The sequence below is a fragment of the Amphibalanus amphitrite genome, unplaced genomic scaffold (genome assembly GCF_019059575.1).
Source record: "Amphibalanus amphitrite isolate SeventyFive unplaced genomic scaffold, NRLGWU_Aamphi_draft 000834F_arrow, whole genome shotgun sequence".
Classification (NCBI taxonomy): domain Eukaryota; kingdom Metazoa; phylum Arthropoda; class Thecostraca; order Balanomorpha; family Balanidae; genus Amphibalanus; species Amphibalanus amphitrite.
This window is the reverse complement of record NW_024882328.1, coordinates 224420-239710: the sequence shown is the minus strand read 5'-3', so window position 1 is coordinate 239710 and position 15291 is coordinate 224420. Positions and strand designations below refer to the sequence as shown.

At 46.2% G+C, this 15291-nt stretch overlaps 1 protein-coding gene across 10 annotated transcripts in view; it reads left to right on the top strand.

The window, feature by feature from the left end:
- Nucleotides 1-7711: 7711 nt before the first annotated feature.
- LOC122366842 (SEC14-like protein 1) overlaps nucleotides 7712-15291 on the top strand; it is a 35716-nt gene continuing 28136 nt past the window's right edge. For 2 of the 10 annotated variants that reach the window (XM_043339461.1, XM_043339456.1), the window contains exons 1-3: nucleotides 7801-7962; nucleotides 9883-9974; nucleotides 10258-10407. In XM_043339461.1, coding sequence (XP_043195396.1) covers nucleotides 9912-9974; nucleotides 10258-10407 — 213 coding nt within the window. In that variant the 5' untranslated portion in view covers nucleotides 7801-7962; nucleotides 9883-9911. Of the gene's footprint in view, nucleotides 7982-9882; nucleotides 9975-10257; nucleotides 10408-15115; nucleotides 15267-15291 lie in introns of those variants that run through there. The other 8 variants (XM_043339459.1, XM_043339455.1, XM_043339458.1 and 5 more) reach the window with 8 other exon arrangements.

Sequence of the window (15291 nt, the reverse complement as noted above, 5' to 3'; positions counted from 1 at the left end):
TGTAACAGCTAAGCTTCTACAGGTCGAGCGCCGGTCTTCTATTTGCACGTACAGAGAGCCTCCTACTGTTACAGAGGGCCTCCTATTTGTCTAGGGGGCCTCCTATTGGTTAATGGCGCCTCCTATTTGTCCAAGGGGCCTCCTATTCGTCCAGGGGGCCTCCTATTTGTTCAGGAGGCCTCCTGTTTGTCCAGAAGGTCCCCTCTTTTTCCAGCGGGCTTCTATTTTCCAGGGGCCTTCCTCTTTATCCAGGGGGCCTCCTACGTGTTCAGGGGACTCTTATTTGTCCAGGGGCCTCCTATTTATCCAGGGGTCTTCTATTCGACCAGGGGTCTCATATTTGTGCAGGGGTCTCCTACTTGTCCATGGGCCTCCTTTTTGGAAGGACCTCCTTTTTATTAAGGGAGCCTTCTATTTGTCCAGGGGGCCTCCTATTCGTACAGAGGGCCTCTAGCTCCTACTTGTCCATGGGGCCTCCTATTTGCTCAAGAGGCCCCTATTTGTACAGGGGTCTCCTATTTGTCCCGGGGGCCTCCTATTTGTCCAGGGGGCCTCCTATTTGTCCAAGGGGCCTGTTATTTTTCTAGGGGGCCTCCTATTTGCCCAAGAGGCCTCCTATTTGTCCAGCTGGCCTCCTACATGTTCAGGGGGCCTCGTTTTTGTCCAGAGGGCCTCCTATTGGTTAAAGTAGCCTCTTATTTTCCAAGCGGCCTCCTATTTATCCAGAGTGCTCCTATTTTAAGGGGGCCTCCTCTTTATCCAGGGGGCCTCCTTCTTGTTCAGGGGGCCTCCTATTTATCCAGGGGCCTCCTATTTGTCCAGGGGGCCTCTTATTGCCCAGGGGGCCTCCTTTTGTGAAAGGGGCCTCCTATTTGTCCAGGGGGCTCCTAATTGTCCAGGGAGGCTCCTTTTGTGAAAGTGGCCTCCTGGGTCTATGGCCTCCTATTTGTCCAGGGGGCCTCCTATTTTTCCAGGGGGCCTCCTATTTGTACAGAGGGCCTCCTACTTGTCCATGGGGCCTCCTATTTGTTTAGGGGGCTTCTTATTTGTACAGAGGGCCTCCTATTTGTCCATGGGACCTCCTATTTGTCTAGGGGCCTCTTATTTGTCTAGGGCCTCCTATTTGTCCAGAAGGCCTCCTGCTTGTCCAAAGAGCCTCCTATTTCTCCAGGCGTCCTCCTGTTTTCCGGGGGACCTCCTACTTGCTCAGGGGGCCTCCTACTTGTTCAGGGGGCCTCCTATTTGTCCAGGGGGCCTCCCATTTGTCCAACAGGGCCTCCGATTTGTCCAAGGGGCCTCCTATTTATACAGAGATCCTTCTATATGAACATCGGACCTCCGTTTGTAAAGTAGCTGGTGCGTCTCGGGGGCCTCCACTATTGGGGTCCCAAAATGACAATTGGGGTCCCAAATGATCGTATTGGGGTCCCACATGGGACCTCAAAAGTATACAAAGTTACACCCATGGCTCCGACCGTTTAAGCTTAATCGTTTTGAACTCGTTAGACATAAAATTTGTACCATCCTTTTCCCGTCGAGATGGTTCGAAATATGTATTTGATAGACCTCGGTAGTCGGTAGGTCACTTTCACTATTCGACCCACGTCAAGGTCAGGTCTTGTCTTGACCCAAGCAGGTCTTTTTGCACCTAGCGATCGACATGTCATGACAGTTTGGTACCACACTATTTACTAGTTTTAAGCACCATTATATCGTGGAAAAACTACTTTTTACCATATTTGACCTCAGATGACCTATCCATTTCAGTAAATGGTATCCGGGTCATCCTCACCACTCCAGAGCCGGTGAGGGCCCTTAGAAACTGGCGGGGCCAGCTGGGATAACTGGGCTTTTAGGTACCGGTGCGGTGCCCTCAGACTTCGGCCCCAAGAGACCTAAGGGGGCTGGGGCCCTTAAGAGTCGGCGAGAGCCTTTCGATACTGGCCCATGGGGCCCTGAGATAACCTGCAAGTTAACACCCGCACGTATGTACAGCCCACCGCTAAAGTACCTAATGTGTGGTTTTACCAATCTCAACGGATGGCTTTGACCGACGATTTTTAAATGCGGACTGATTGAAAAGAAGACGTCAATAGACAAAGTTGTAGCTGCAAGGGTGAAGATACATGTAAGCTACATTTAAAGTCTCGTTGCAGTCTGGCTAATCGTTCCTAGGCTTCAGAAGCAGAACATACCCATGACTGAAACCACACATTACTTCTGCTGTGGACTGTACCTGTTTAGGACTTAAAGTTCCGGTGCGCGGCCATCAGGCTCGGGCTGGGGCCCTCGAGCATCGGGCTGAGACAAGCAAGCGCCTGTGAGAGCCCTTATTAGCCCGCATGAGCCCGCAATGAAATGTGGATGTGCAAAAATTAGTGTTTGCAGTTTGCACACCTTGGGATTTTCAACGTCTGCAATTGCACATGCCCTGCCTCCCCCCTCGCCGGAATCCGCAGCCCCATAATCCAAAGTGTTTTTAAAAATATAATTATTCTGTATAATAAAATATCAACATCAGCGCAAAAGATCTATACACGCAAAAGCTCTACAGTCTTGCTTTTTGTAGAACACTTAACACTTAGTATGCTTAACGTTTCGGTCCGTTTGAAAACTCGGCCCGTATTAATGCTGCCCGGCCCGTATCAATAATGACCGTAAGGCCGGCCTGTATAAATTCGGGCCGGTCAGTAGGTAATCGGCCGGTAGGGCAGTTCTAATACCGACCGGGCGGTATTAGAACCCAATGTTTTCCTCACGGCCATATCAAAACTCGGGCCATATCAAAACTAAGCAAATAGTCACTATTCGATGTACCTACCCATTAGCAACGCAGGCCTGCAGTGGACTTATTTTTTAATGCTGTACAGTGGAATCTGCTGAATAAATCCTCGAATAATAAATCCAGCCGCTTATTGTGGCCGCTTGAGCCATAGGCAGCGGAACGGGGAGGGCACCGGGGCACCGTGTCCCCTTTTGATTTTGGCATTTTAACATGAGCCCTATAGGCGACGCATGGAAAGAATGGGACCTAAAGTCGGCAGTGCCCACCCCCCCCCCCCTTAATTGAAGGTGTTCCGCCGCTACTGGCTTGAGCTGTTCCCGGATTTTCTCCATAGATATCCATAGTTTATCAATCCGCTTAATAAAGTCATTTTGGAGTTTCGAAGTCTGCAGTGACGTCTCCCGACTCGAAATGTGGCATGGCATCCAAACGGCTCCTTAACCCTATTCCTGGCGGGGGGCCTCAGGAGCCCCCCTGAGGTTTTTTGGTTATTTCTCCCAAACGCGTTGAGCTGGGAAGCTCAAATTTTCTGACTTTTCCTAAAAGGCTTCTACGCAACATGTCTGAAAATTTTGAGTTGATCTGACCTCAGGTCAGGTCACCAGAGGCGGTTTGGTGACCCTACCTCAGAAAAGTTTGCAATCACGCCAGAGCTAGAGTTTTTGACCGATCAATTTCTTCTCTTCAGGCTTTAGTTAGGGTACCAGTATGTGCAATTTGTGTATCTCGGAATTTTGATATCGGTGACCTAAGGTCAGGTCAGTTTCGCGACCTCCCCATTATAAGTCAATGGGGGAAAAATCAACTCCCTGTTTTTACCACTAAAACGGGTCGGAATGGCCCCATATACCATACATGACTTCATATACGATCAACCTTCACTACATTGAGGTCTGTTTTGCTGTTGGGCAGCTGTGAGGTCATGTGACGTCATCAAAGGTCACCAAAGGTTTTTGGCAAATAACTCCGTACAGGAACAAGATACAGACGCGTGGATGGTCTCATTGTGTTCAGCTCGTCAAGACGCATCGAAATGATATACATGATGACCTCGAGGTCACGTGACCTGAGGTCAACCTTTGACCTTGACCTTTCGAGGTCAACATATATATCATTCGATGCGGATTGACGAGAGGATCACGATGATGCCCTTAGTTTGTTCCTATCTTGACTAATTCGAAAGTTATTCGAGAAAAACTCTCTCCATATCTAGCGCCGCCATTTTGACTTTTTCGACCCCTGTGACGTCATCTTTGACCTGACCTGAAAATGACCTTAGTAAAAATTGTAGATCCTTGTCCATGCGTATCCGATGCCGTTTACCGCTTGTCGCTATCTTGCTTCGTTCTCGAGATCTCAGGGGGGGGGGGCCGAATCGGCCCCCCCCCCCGCCAGTTTCTTGTCCCGGCGGAGCCCGCCAGGAATAGGGTTAACTAAGGTCTGGTCACAAAGTCAAATAGCCCTCTAAAAAAAATGTGGTCCTTTAACCGTATAACTTATTTCCTAGAAGTTTGTAATTTTGTGTAGTGCAAGTGCAGGACTGCGGGATCGGAGCCGGAGCTTGACAGCTCGTCAGCTTGACTTGACAGCTCTGGCCAGAGTCGGAGCTGGAGTCACCGAAGTCGTTTGTACTTCGACTCCGAAGTCAGAGTCGACATTCTCTGGCTTGAAGTCATGCTCATTGCTCTTAACTGGTTAGTCGAAATTTATGAAGCCGTTTTAGCCGATCGTGGGCAGGTGGGATAAGAGCTGTAGGTTCTGTTGACCGTTGTGACTGGTGGACGGTGGTTGTATCAGTAAAGAGGTCAGACCAATATAGACCCACACTGAGTATTCAAACCTCCTGGACCCTCTCATACCACACACCGTTCCGTCATTCCTATCCTCAGGACAGTCAAATCCCTCTCCTCAACGCCTCAACTCCTTGTTCCGGGCTGGACGGGCAACTTTATCCCATGCGGGAACCCCCGATAAGAGCACGACCGTAACCGGGTGCGCCGTGCGGTGACTGGTGTGTGCTTGGGGTGCTGGTCGGCCTGCCCCTCTGGACGGGCTCAGCCTCGTCGACTCATCAGGGTGCTCGCCCAGACCAAATGTCCCCCCTCGCCCTCCCCCTAATTCCCATCTCCTTCCGGCTCTGAAATGGTCTCGTCAGACCGAAAAGTCCTAAACCAATAAAAAAAAAATCCCAGACCGTGGCGAGGTCCTCTGACCTCTCACATCAGCATCAGGTACTCTAAGGTCATGGTGAACTGGTGAGCCCCTTCGGCTGTCGTTTTGCCTAGCACGGGAGGATGGCCGTTTAGAAGTGCTTGAGTATTGTGAATATTCGAATGTGTGGCTTATGCAGCTGTCACCCCACCCAGAGGACCGAATTTCAGCCTTTGGTGGGTGACTTCAGCCTTTGGTACAGTCCACAGCAGAAGTAATGTGGGGTTTCAGTCATGAGTATGTTCTGCTTATGAAGCTTAGGAACGATTAGCCAGACTACAATGAAACTTTGAATATAGCTTAGGTATATGATTATGTATCGTCACCCTTGCAGCTGCAACTTTAGCTATTGACATCTTCTTTTCGATCACTCCGCATTAAACAATCGCCTGTCAAAGCCAACCGTTGAGATTGGTAAAACCCTACATTACTTTAGCGGTGGGCTGTACCTGAGCCGCTGAAGTGTCTGAGTTCTCAGTTGTACCGTCGAACTGACCAGCATCAGTAGGTATTTTTTTTTTTTTAAATGGCTTATTTCTGTTTACATGACTCCATGTTGAATGACCGTTGCAAATAGTCACTTTTGAAATCCTTTATGGCCGATTTTTTTAGGGGACGTCCCCCCCCCGGATTCATCGACTGCCGGGGGGGGGGGCGTCCCCCGTCCCCCCGCTTTCGACGCCCATGCTATCTATAAACACTCAAACATCGGTTTATTGGAAAACATGACACACCCGAATATTGCACCCGTTACCCCTTTGTGTGACCCTGAGGTTATCTCAGATCATGAAGGGTCACCAGCAGTTTTTTTAAACTACTTCTTTTTAATTGATACATATAAGAGACGACAGACGTGCTAGAGCGGTAAAAACATGTCAGATGTGTTCAACTCGGCGATACGGATCAACTGATATGCAGCATGACCCTTTCCGGTCAGGCCATGCCCTGACCCGAGGTCAAATTTTCCAAATGACCTTAGAAGTCCGAATTTCATTCGACGCGACTCGACGAGGGGAACACGTTGCTGGTAAAAGTAATGTCGTGGCTCCCTTCAGTCAAAATCTGTTACCTAAAACTTTTTTCGTATAAACCAGGGATGCGGAGCCGTGGAAATTTCAGACGGTCCGGCTCCGGCTCCGGCTCCGAGTAAAATGGTCCGGCTCCGGCGGCTCCGGCTCCTTCTCAGTAGGTACATCCCCTATGCGATTAATTAAATACCTACGGGTGGAAGAGAAAGGGCGATTGAAATTGGATTGGTACACGTTGCCTCTGTATTTGCATAACAAGGCTAATTTGAATAGTAAATACCACATGGCCTTGTACTGTCAAGCCGAACTAGGTCAATAATTTTTTCTTCTTAAAAAAAGAGCCGGAGTCACCCCTTTTTTGACGGCTCCGGCTCCGGTTCCGGCTCCGGGCTATATTGTTTTACGGCTCCGGCTCCGGCTCTGGGCAAAATATGCCGGCTCCGGCTGCTCCGGCTCCGGCTCCGCACCCCTGGTATAAACGGCTATTTTATATTTTTTGCCCTCTGGAACATGGAATATGGGTCTGTTCCAGCGCCTCCAGAAACCTCCAGAAAGCTCCAGAAAGCTCTAGAATCCTCCAGAGAGCGTTCCAGCGCCTCCAGAAAGCTCCAGAAAGCTCTCGCCAAAGCTCCAGAAACCTCCAGTAGCCTCCAGAGAGTTGGGAGGTCCAAATTTCTCTGGAGGCTCTGGTCTACAATTATGGTGCACATGTGACAATCACGAATGTAAACAAAGGACTTTTGACTGATTATTTTACAACTTGAATGTAAAGAAAATTACATTGCTATAATTTTGTTAATCTTTCTTAATAAAATTGAAAACAAATTTTGCGTTTCAAGAAAGAACAATCGTCATTCTTTTGATATCTGTGACGCCAACCTCCAGAAATCTCCAGATTGCGTTCCAGCGCCTCCAGTGAAACCTCTGGTAGAGCCTCCAGTCAAGAATTTCTACTGGAGGCGCTGGAACAGGCCCTATATCACATAGGACAGGAAAAAGGTTAACTGTAAAGGAACGGGAGGAGCTGACGATGATAAGCGCGATCTGACGGTGAGATGAAGATCCTTGCGGAGGCTTGGTTACGGGGATAGTGGACACTTCACGACTTATTAGGCACTTCTGGTGTGAAAACAAAGGGCAATTAATAAACCCACTTTCGGTATCGGTCTCCATTATCGACACTTCAGCGGCTCAGCCTACCTACATACGTGCCGCGCTTGGATACGCTGCAATGCGTCTTCATGTCATCTGTCAGGTTTGTAGTGGTATCGCAGCGATGTCGCTACCAGCAGCTACGCACCTCCGTCTTGAGGATGTAAGGTCATTATAGGGATGCCACTGTATAGAGACTCAGTGATGTCATACAATTCCGTCACTTATGAACCGTACGTGCCACCACCTATCGGACAGCCATTGAACTAATAGTTTACAGCTTGTACAACATATGTCACTATTTTGGATGATACGGTCTTGGATGCTGCGGTGCCAAAAATGTTTTTTGGATGATACGGTTTTGGATGCTGCACCCTTGGATGTTTCACTCTTGGATGCTGCAATTCCTCGTCCTTGGTTGCTGCCAATTTGGATGATACGATTTTGGATGCTGTGGTCCTGGATGCTGCAGTTTTGGATGTTTCGCTCTTGGATGAGTCTGAATCATCCCTAAGGGGTCGGTTTAGGATGTTATTCGGACGTTTTGATCGCTGGATGCTAAGGTTTTGGATGTTGCGTCCCTTGGATGCTGCGCTCTTGGATGCTTCAATACTCACCCGCGTAGCACATTTGTGTGGGGAGCTGGGTGGACTGAGTATTGTAGGATAAATATTCAGAAATTGGGGTAACTTAGGTGAGTTCGGTTGGTATCTGTGCATCATTTGGAATGGCACTAAGCATTTGCATAAGGTTATCACATTTAAGCTGGTGACAAGCACTCCTTAGGTAAATGCAGCTCAAGCTGGTATGTAGGATTACTATTCATATTGTGGATCGATGTGTGTGACACTAATGTGCTGAGCTATTCATATATTATTTAGCATTGAGACTGCTTGAATTTGTCTAGGTTTAACCTCTGTATATTTTATATTGCTATTATTTCAGTGCAATTAGGTTATTTCGTATTTTTATGTTACTTATGATGACAAATTGCAACAAATTAGTCACAAAACTGTCGGACATGCTGATTGCTGAGTATTACAATTTTAAGTTAAACCGCAAAAGTATATAAACGTTGTTCTATATACCCTGATATGAACTGTCTATTAGTATTGGGAGGTTTGGTGTGGTTTGATTTGAAAGCATCTCTGGGCATAGCACCTCTCCTTGGTTGTAAAAAACAAGTGTTACACCTGCCTAAATTTATCTATCTATCTATATAAATTTCTAGCTCAACACAAGTGACGATTATACATTTGGTGTACTGTTAAAAAAGGCTGTTAAAGTTATCAACTGCTAGGTCTCAATCAACATAACAAGCTACTAAGCTTTTGCTGCACATAAAAGTACTTCACCCTGTGATCAGATTTTTTTTTTCTGGTCATTCTGCCGTGCGAAAGCAAAAACTACAATGTGAGGTCAGACTCCGACCTTAGTAGTTTTTGCCTTTGCATGGCAGCATTGCCCTCCCTTTATGATGTTAATTATCCTGATTCTTGCTGAATCAATGGCCAAGTGTGATGGAATAGGGATAGGCTAGTGTTTGTTATAGTGGTTAGTTGCCGTGATTTTAAAAAGAAAGCTTGATCTTAAATTAAGTTTTTTTCTTTGGTAAAAAAAAAGAACTGACCCAATCAAAACTAATGGTAACTCAAATGCTACCTTTATGCAAACACGTTGCATCATTTACCATTTAATGTCATTGGGTTTTCACACAAATGATAGTGCTGTTGCGTGTGCTGTTCGATTGCGGATTGATATCAGCTAATTGATATCAGCGGCTGTTGTTTCATGGCTTTCATCGATCAAATCCATGTGGTGTCGAAAGTCGAAAGTCAAAGTTCATCAATGTCGAAAGTCGATTGATCCTCAATGTTGACAATCAAACTGGATTCAACCAATTATAACACAAAATCAACGTGAAATCAATGCTGGATCAAGTTCACGATGGAGATGTCTTCCCTTCCCTGAAACGATCCCTTGTGCGTTCCAAGGCTTTGCATTGCAAATTTGTATCAAAAATAACATGCAGAATTCAACTCCGTCTCCGGGCAGAACTGTCGACTCCAACCGACTTTAACTCGAACTCCGACTCCACAGCCCTGCTTATAGGGTGCTGAGAGCTATTTGAAAATGTTGCATTTTAGCAACCCTGTAGGTAATATTATTAAGTCGTCCTATTTGATTCCAATAACCTGTGTGTATTCCCTGTGGCAAGGTCAGCTTACAGCTGAACAAAACGTGAGATGTATGTTCGATGTGGTGGCCTAATTCAATATTCCCTGTTGATGACCTCCCGTAGCAAACTACGTTTTGAAGCCAGACCTACTGAGAGCTGCTGGCAAGATACTCAGAAACCGATTACATTTTTCGATTACACTCAGTCGTCATTTTTCGTTATGACTGAAATTAGCGAGTAACACTGTATTCTCTCTGTTCTCTCGCCTCTTCTGTAAATGTGTTTGTTCTACCGTTTAGGGGAGCGATTTGAAGTCTTCTGATATTGTTACGTTTCAGCTCTTTGAATATAGTTTAAATATTTTTATACAATTATTTCATATATTTCACACATGTATGCATGCACAATGCATTAAATTTTTATCTTGTTAGCAGTGTTCTCATTCGTTTAGGCCATCATTTTGACCTCACCTTTTCCTCAACTCTGTCTTTCTTGAAACTAACTACTTGCCCTGCATTTCTTCACAGGCCCGGGAGTGCACATCTTTTCAGCAAGCATGGTGCAAAAATACACATCACCCATTCGGGTGTATAAATACCCATTCGAACTAGTAATGGAGGTGAGTGCTGACTGCTGGCTTACCCTGGACCAGCGTGTCTCATTTCATAATGCTACATCTTGAGAAGGACAATGCACGATCTCAGATCGCTTGCTTCGGTATTGTTAGCTATTTTATCTACTGTTTCACCAGTAGTTCGCTCGTTTGTGTGCTTGTTAAATGGAATTTGTGATATATTTAGACGAAATCGAGTAAACATTGCCGCTCGGTTTTGGGACTGCCTTGATCGTCCTACTCCCATCGCAGCTGCGGCTGACCCTTACCGTGCCGTCTGCGCCCACAGGCGTACGAGCGGCGGTTTCCCACCTGCGACATGATACCCATCCTGGCCAACACCGAAAAGGTGGTCGAAGAGAAGAGCGAGGACGGCGCCGAGCACGTGGTCGAGCGCAAGTGCAGCCTGCACGTAGACGTGCCCTACCTCCTGAAAAAGGTGAGTCCTCATGAACTTGTCGCTGTTACTAAAGAGCGCTTGTAGATCCCCCAATGCCGTTTCAGAGCGGTTAAAAGCGGTGTATTGTGTCGGTTGTCGCACATATACACCAAGGCTATAGAACTCCGCTTTTAATACACCGCTTTTAACCGCTCACCGACACCACCGTGTCCCCTATGAACGGTGGAATCTCACAGTGTCCTGCACCATTGGTCTCGCGGACATTAGAATGGGGTTGGGAACTCGATTTTTTAAGAATGCATGAAAATGATCAAACTATTTTCACAGAATTTATGGTGCATACCATTGCCTCATAAAATCAATAAGCTGAGAGAAATGGGGGAAGAAAGATAGGAAACTTGTTTTGAAAAGTTCTTGAAAAAAGATGCTCTTGATGCTGTTACGTCACATGTCACCTTCTGCGGTTGACAAATAATGGCGCATCTGGCGCACCACAGATTACATGTTATATCAATGGGTGAAAGATGTTGTTTGCTTCACTCTGCCATTCGCGCTGTTTTTAACTTTAAATTATGCTAAAACATTTACGGATGAAATGTTCAGTGTCAAAAATTGATGTGTCTGCCGTGTACTATATTCCCACTTAACATGAGCGCGTGATAAACATTTTATGTACCTCGAATTTTCAAATGATAAAGATGATGAATCGGAGGATGCTGAAAAGCAAAAGCTCATTGCAATATTTGGACTACTTTACGATTAAAATGTTTACATTCCTGTCATCTTATTGATCATTTATTTGTTCTTTTTTATGAAAATAACTTAAGGCGTTGAGAACCGAGGTAATTTCTATCTACCGTGCCTTAACTTACCAGCAACAGCAATCTATCTACGCCCTACGGTGGCAAGGGAGACTGTGAAAGAAGCGTAAGATGGATTCTAAACAATTCTTTTGTGATATACTGAAGGGCAAAGTGCAGAGAAGAGCGTACAAGTCCTGTTTTATGCCAGGCTGTTGCAGTAGCACTTATGAAACTCCGAAAACGATCTTCGTTCATGTCCCGAACAACATTACCCTGAGGAGATGATCGTCTGCAATAGCAGGAAGAGCTGATGCAAGTACTTTGAAATCCACTATCAAGTCGGTGCTATTGTTGTAATGATCACTGTGAGGTGAGATATTTTGTGCAAGGGCTGAGTGTAATGCCCAGGAAATGACCTCCATTCGCCCCCTGACCGGTCAGGGTAATAAAATTTGAGTGGATGGCGGTCCGTTTGGGGTTCAGATGTCAATTGTATTTTGTTACTGTCAAACAATACATCTTATGCTGGCAGCGAATGTGTGTAACGTCGTTTTTCGAAACAGAAGTTAGAACTGTAACGGCAGAGTGCTTGCTGGTCTCATCGTAAGTATTGTTAGTGTTGTAAGCAAAAGCATTGTCAATATTGTAAGCATTGTGAGCATTGATGTATGGTTACGGAGCGAGCGAAGCGAGCGTAGTCTTTCCTTAGATTAACGGAAATTTCTGAGAATGAGCGGCCGGCCGGCCGGCCGGCCGGCCGTGCGGACGCTTTTGCGAGGCTTATATCTCAGCAACCACTTGACCGATTTACATGGGGTAATTTTTGTAGGGTAGCTTCATTCCTTCTACCAAGTATTGGACTATTCCCGATGCATGTGGGTGACCCCTTATGCACGTGCCACGCGCAAAACGAAGAGGTGTCAGTTTTGTAATTGTTGCAATATCTCGGTAACTACTTGGCCGATTGCGCTGAAAGTTGGCATGTAGGTAGGCACCCACTAGGCACTGCATATCCATGTGCCAGAGTTGGGGTGCTGCTGCACCAGTGCTGGAAATGAGGCCGCTTTCTGGTCCCGGCGTTTTATTCTCCTCGCGGGTTAATCCCGTCCAGCGTTTAGCCTTTCGGGACCCACTGAGGGTCGCGGTTGTTTTCGCCGCTCGCCCTAGTCGAGATGCAAAGTTAATAGTCACACGAAGCTTATTTAGGGCTTGCCAAACCAGTCTAGTCTGGAGTTACTGTTAAATGTATGCACATAGATGAAAGTAAAAGGTTTTGTAGAATCGATTAATTTCGAAGTCGTATATTCAGAGGCCCCAAATAAACTTCATGCGACTATCAACTTTGCATCTCGAATGGGCCGAGCGGCGAAAACAACCGCGGCTCTGAGAGGGTCCCGAAAGGCTAAGCGCTAGACGGGGCTAACTCACCCGGAGAATAAAACGCCGGGACCAGAAAGCGGCCTCATTTCCAGCACTGTGCTGCACGTGCGCACGTGCAGGGGTCGTTTCCAGATCTCGAGAACGGCTGGACCGATGGCGCTCAAATTTGGTACACGGTTAGGGACCAGTTAGTAGGGTGCCGTGCACAAGTCAGTTGGGACCCATTCTGCACGTGCGCACGTGCAGGGTGCCGCTTCCAGATCTCGAGAACGGCTGGGCCGATCGTGCTCAAATTTGGCACATCGCTAGAGACCGGTTAGTAGGGTGCCGTGCACAAGTCAGTTGGAGGTACCCCCTCGATATTTCGCACGTGCAAGGCTCACCCTCTCGCTCGCTCCGTTAGTCGCCCCAAAAGGCGCTATACTGGTAGATATCACCTCACATGATCTCGGCTCAGATAACCCTCTCCGGTGTCCCTGTCAGTAAATGGCACCTGGATCATTACAGATAAGATAATTTGTCATAATTCTTAAAGAATTGGGTGGTTTTGACTCGTTTACTCGAGGTGCAGGTCGCATTTCAATACTTTTCCATAGGCTTGCAATGTAAAGGTCACGACTCTGACCTAACCTCAGGTCACAGATCAAAAATTCTGAGATATACAAACGACACATACTGCAGGTACTGTTTTGAAGACTTGATGAAAGGAAATAACTTCGTGAAAAACTCAAGCTCTGACGTGTTTGCAAACTTTTCTGAGGTGGGGTCAACAAACCCGCTCTGGTTACCTGACCTGACCTGACCCGGCATTTTTTTTTTTGCTGAGATGTGCGAAATGAGCATTTAGGAAAAGTCACCAAATATGAGCTGAATGTCTCGCGGCGTTTGGCAATTGTACAAGAAAATCCTAAAAGGTCTCCCCGTCCGAAATAGGGTTAATGTGTAGGTATATGAAGAGTTGCAGATGCCAAACATACCCAGATCTAAGACTGCAGTTCCCAGCGCCGCTGCAACGTTTTTAAAACAAACATACATAGGACATACAAACATGTTTATTTGCATCTGTTTTGAATAATAGCAACTCATGGCGCCATCACTCGCGATAACTGTTAGGATTTGAGATATATTTTTATTTAGGCCATTAGTTTGGCTGTAATGTTTATTAATATTAGTTGGGCGGAGTTTGGTAGTTTTTTATTTAACTTGTGGTATGTTGTGCTGATTGCGGGTTGTTCAAACCTTTCAAATGTAAGGACCTTATTGAACTCAACCCTACCCCTACACTACCCTACATACGACTGGACGCTTTCCAAGCCCACAAGCATCACGACGCCGAGATGGAATGTAGCCGAGAAATCACCCTCGCCATCTGCTCTAGAGCTAATCGTGTGGGGCGGCGTGTGGGGCGCCGCTTAGCCTATGGGGGTGCACTTCTAGTGGATGGGGGACGGGGGTGCACCTGCACCCCTTTCATATGGAAAGTTACTTCCCTGATTACAGCTCCCCGTATTGCACCTAATCAGGGAACGGCCAGCAAACGAAGGAACTATTTCTGGATGACAGGCGAATAACCGCTCACGCAAGGAGCGGAGCTCCGCCCCGTCCAAAGTGGCCAACAAAACAAAGCAGAGACAGAGGCAGCATCACATCTTCCATCAAAGAACTGGTTTCTGGCTTGGAAGATGAGCTCGATCTTTGCATCCGAGTCGGTGCTGTCAGGAATCAGCTGGTCTTATGGAGTGAGAGTAGTGAGACGACTAGCTATTGTATCAGAGCTGCCTGGTCTTCGTAGCATTTGCACCGATTCTTCTCGATCGGACTCTGAATTCTGTCCCTCTTGCGTATTACTTGAGGCATTGCTATGTAGCTAAGTCTTTGGCAGAGTTTCATTATCCATGCTTTGCAAACAGTGCCATAACAACACAGTTAATTAATCACCAAGCTTCTTTGCAAGTTCCAATACAGTTGAATCGCACGCGATTTGAGTGCAAAAATCAAGAAAAGTGCCAACTTGTTCCCGTAAAATATTTTGAATATTGACCTAAAAAAATGAGTAATTTCCAGATAAAATAACAGCGAAATCAGTTATCGCTTGCCAATAAAACTCACAGATATTGAAGCTCCATTATTAAAGGAACATTTTAGTATATGCCATTCTTGATAAAACTTCTTAGCCACGCAATACCAGCGCAAAATAAAGAGACGCTGAAAACACGACCAATCACTCCGATTTACCATAGGAAAATACATAGAAAATGTATGTCTCAACTGCGCCAAATATACAGACAGTTATATACCTACATGTGACGTCATGATTAGCCCGACCAATCAGAAGCAAGTTGTTTTCAGCCACAAATAATTAATTTCTGAACTAACTAGGCATTTTTTTAACAAAGTGATTTTAAATTAAATCATTAAAAATTCTGAGCTTTTTTATTTTACCAAAACATACAGAGCATGCAGATAGGTCCCAACCCTATTCACATTCCCCTGTATCAACGGTCAATGACCCCACAATCCAGATTGCCCTATATCAGCGGCCAATGACCCCACAATCCACATTGCCCTGCATCAGCGGTCACCGACCCCACATTTATCTGCACAAGCGGTCACCGACCGGTAGTCCTACACAAGTCAGTCTCAGGCCCGTAGAAACTTCAAACTGTTATAAGTCTTAAGTCTTGTTGGGGACATTTTCCGTCTGTTCTGAGCCCTGTGCGAATATTTTCTGACATTATTA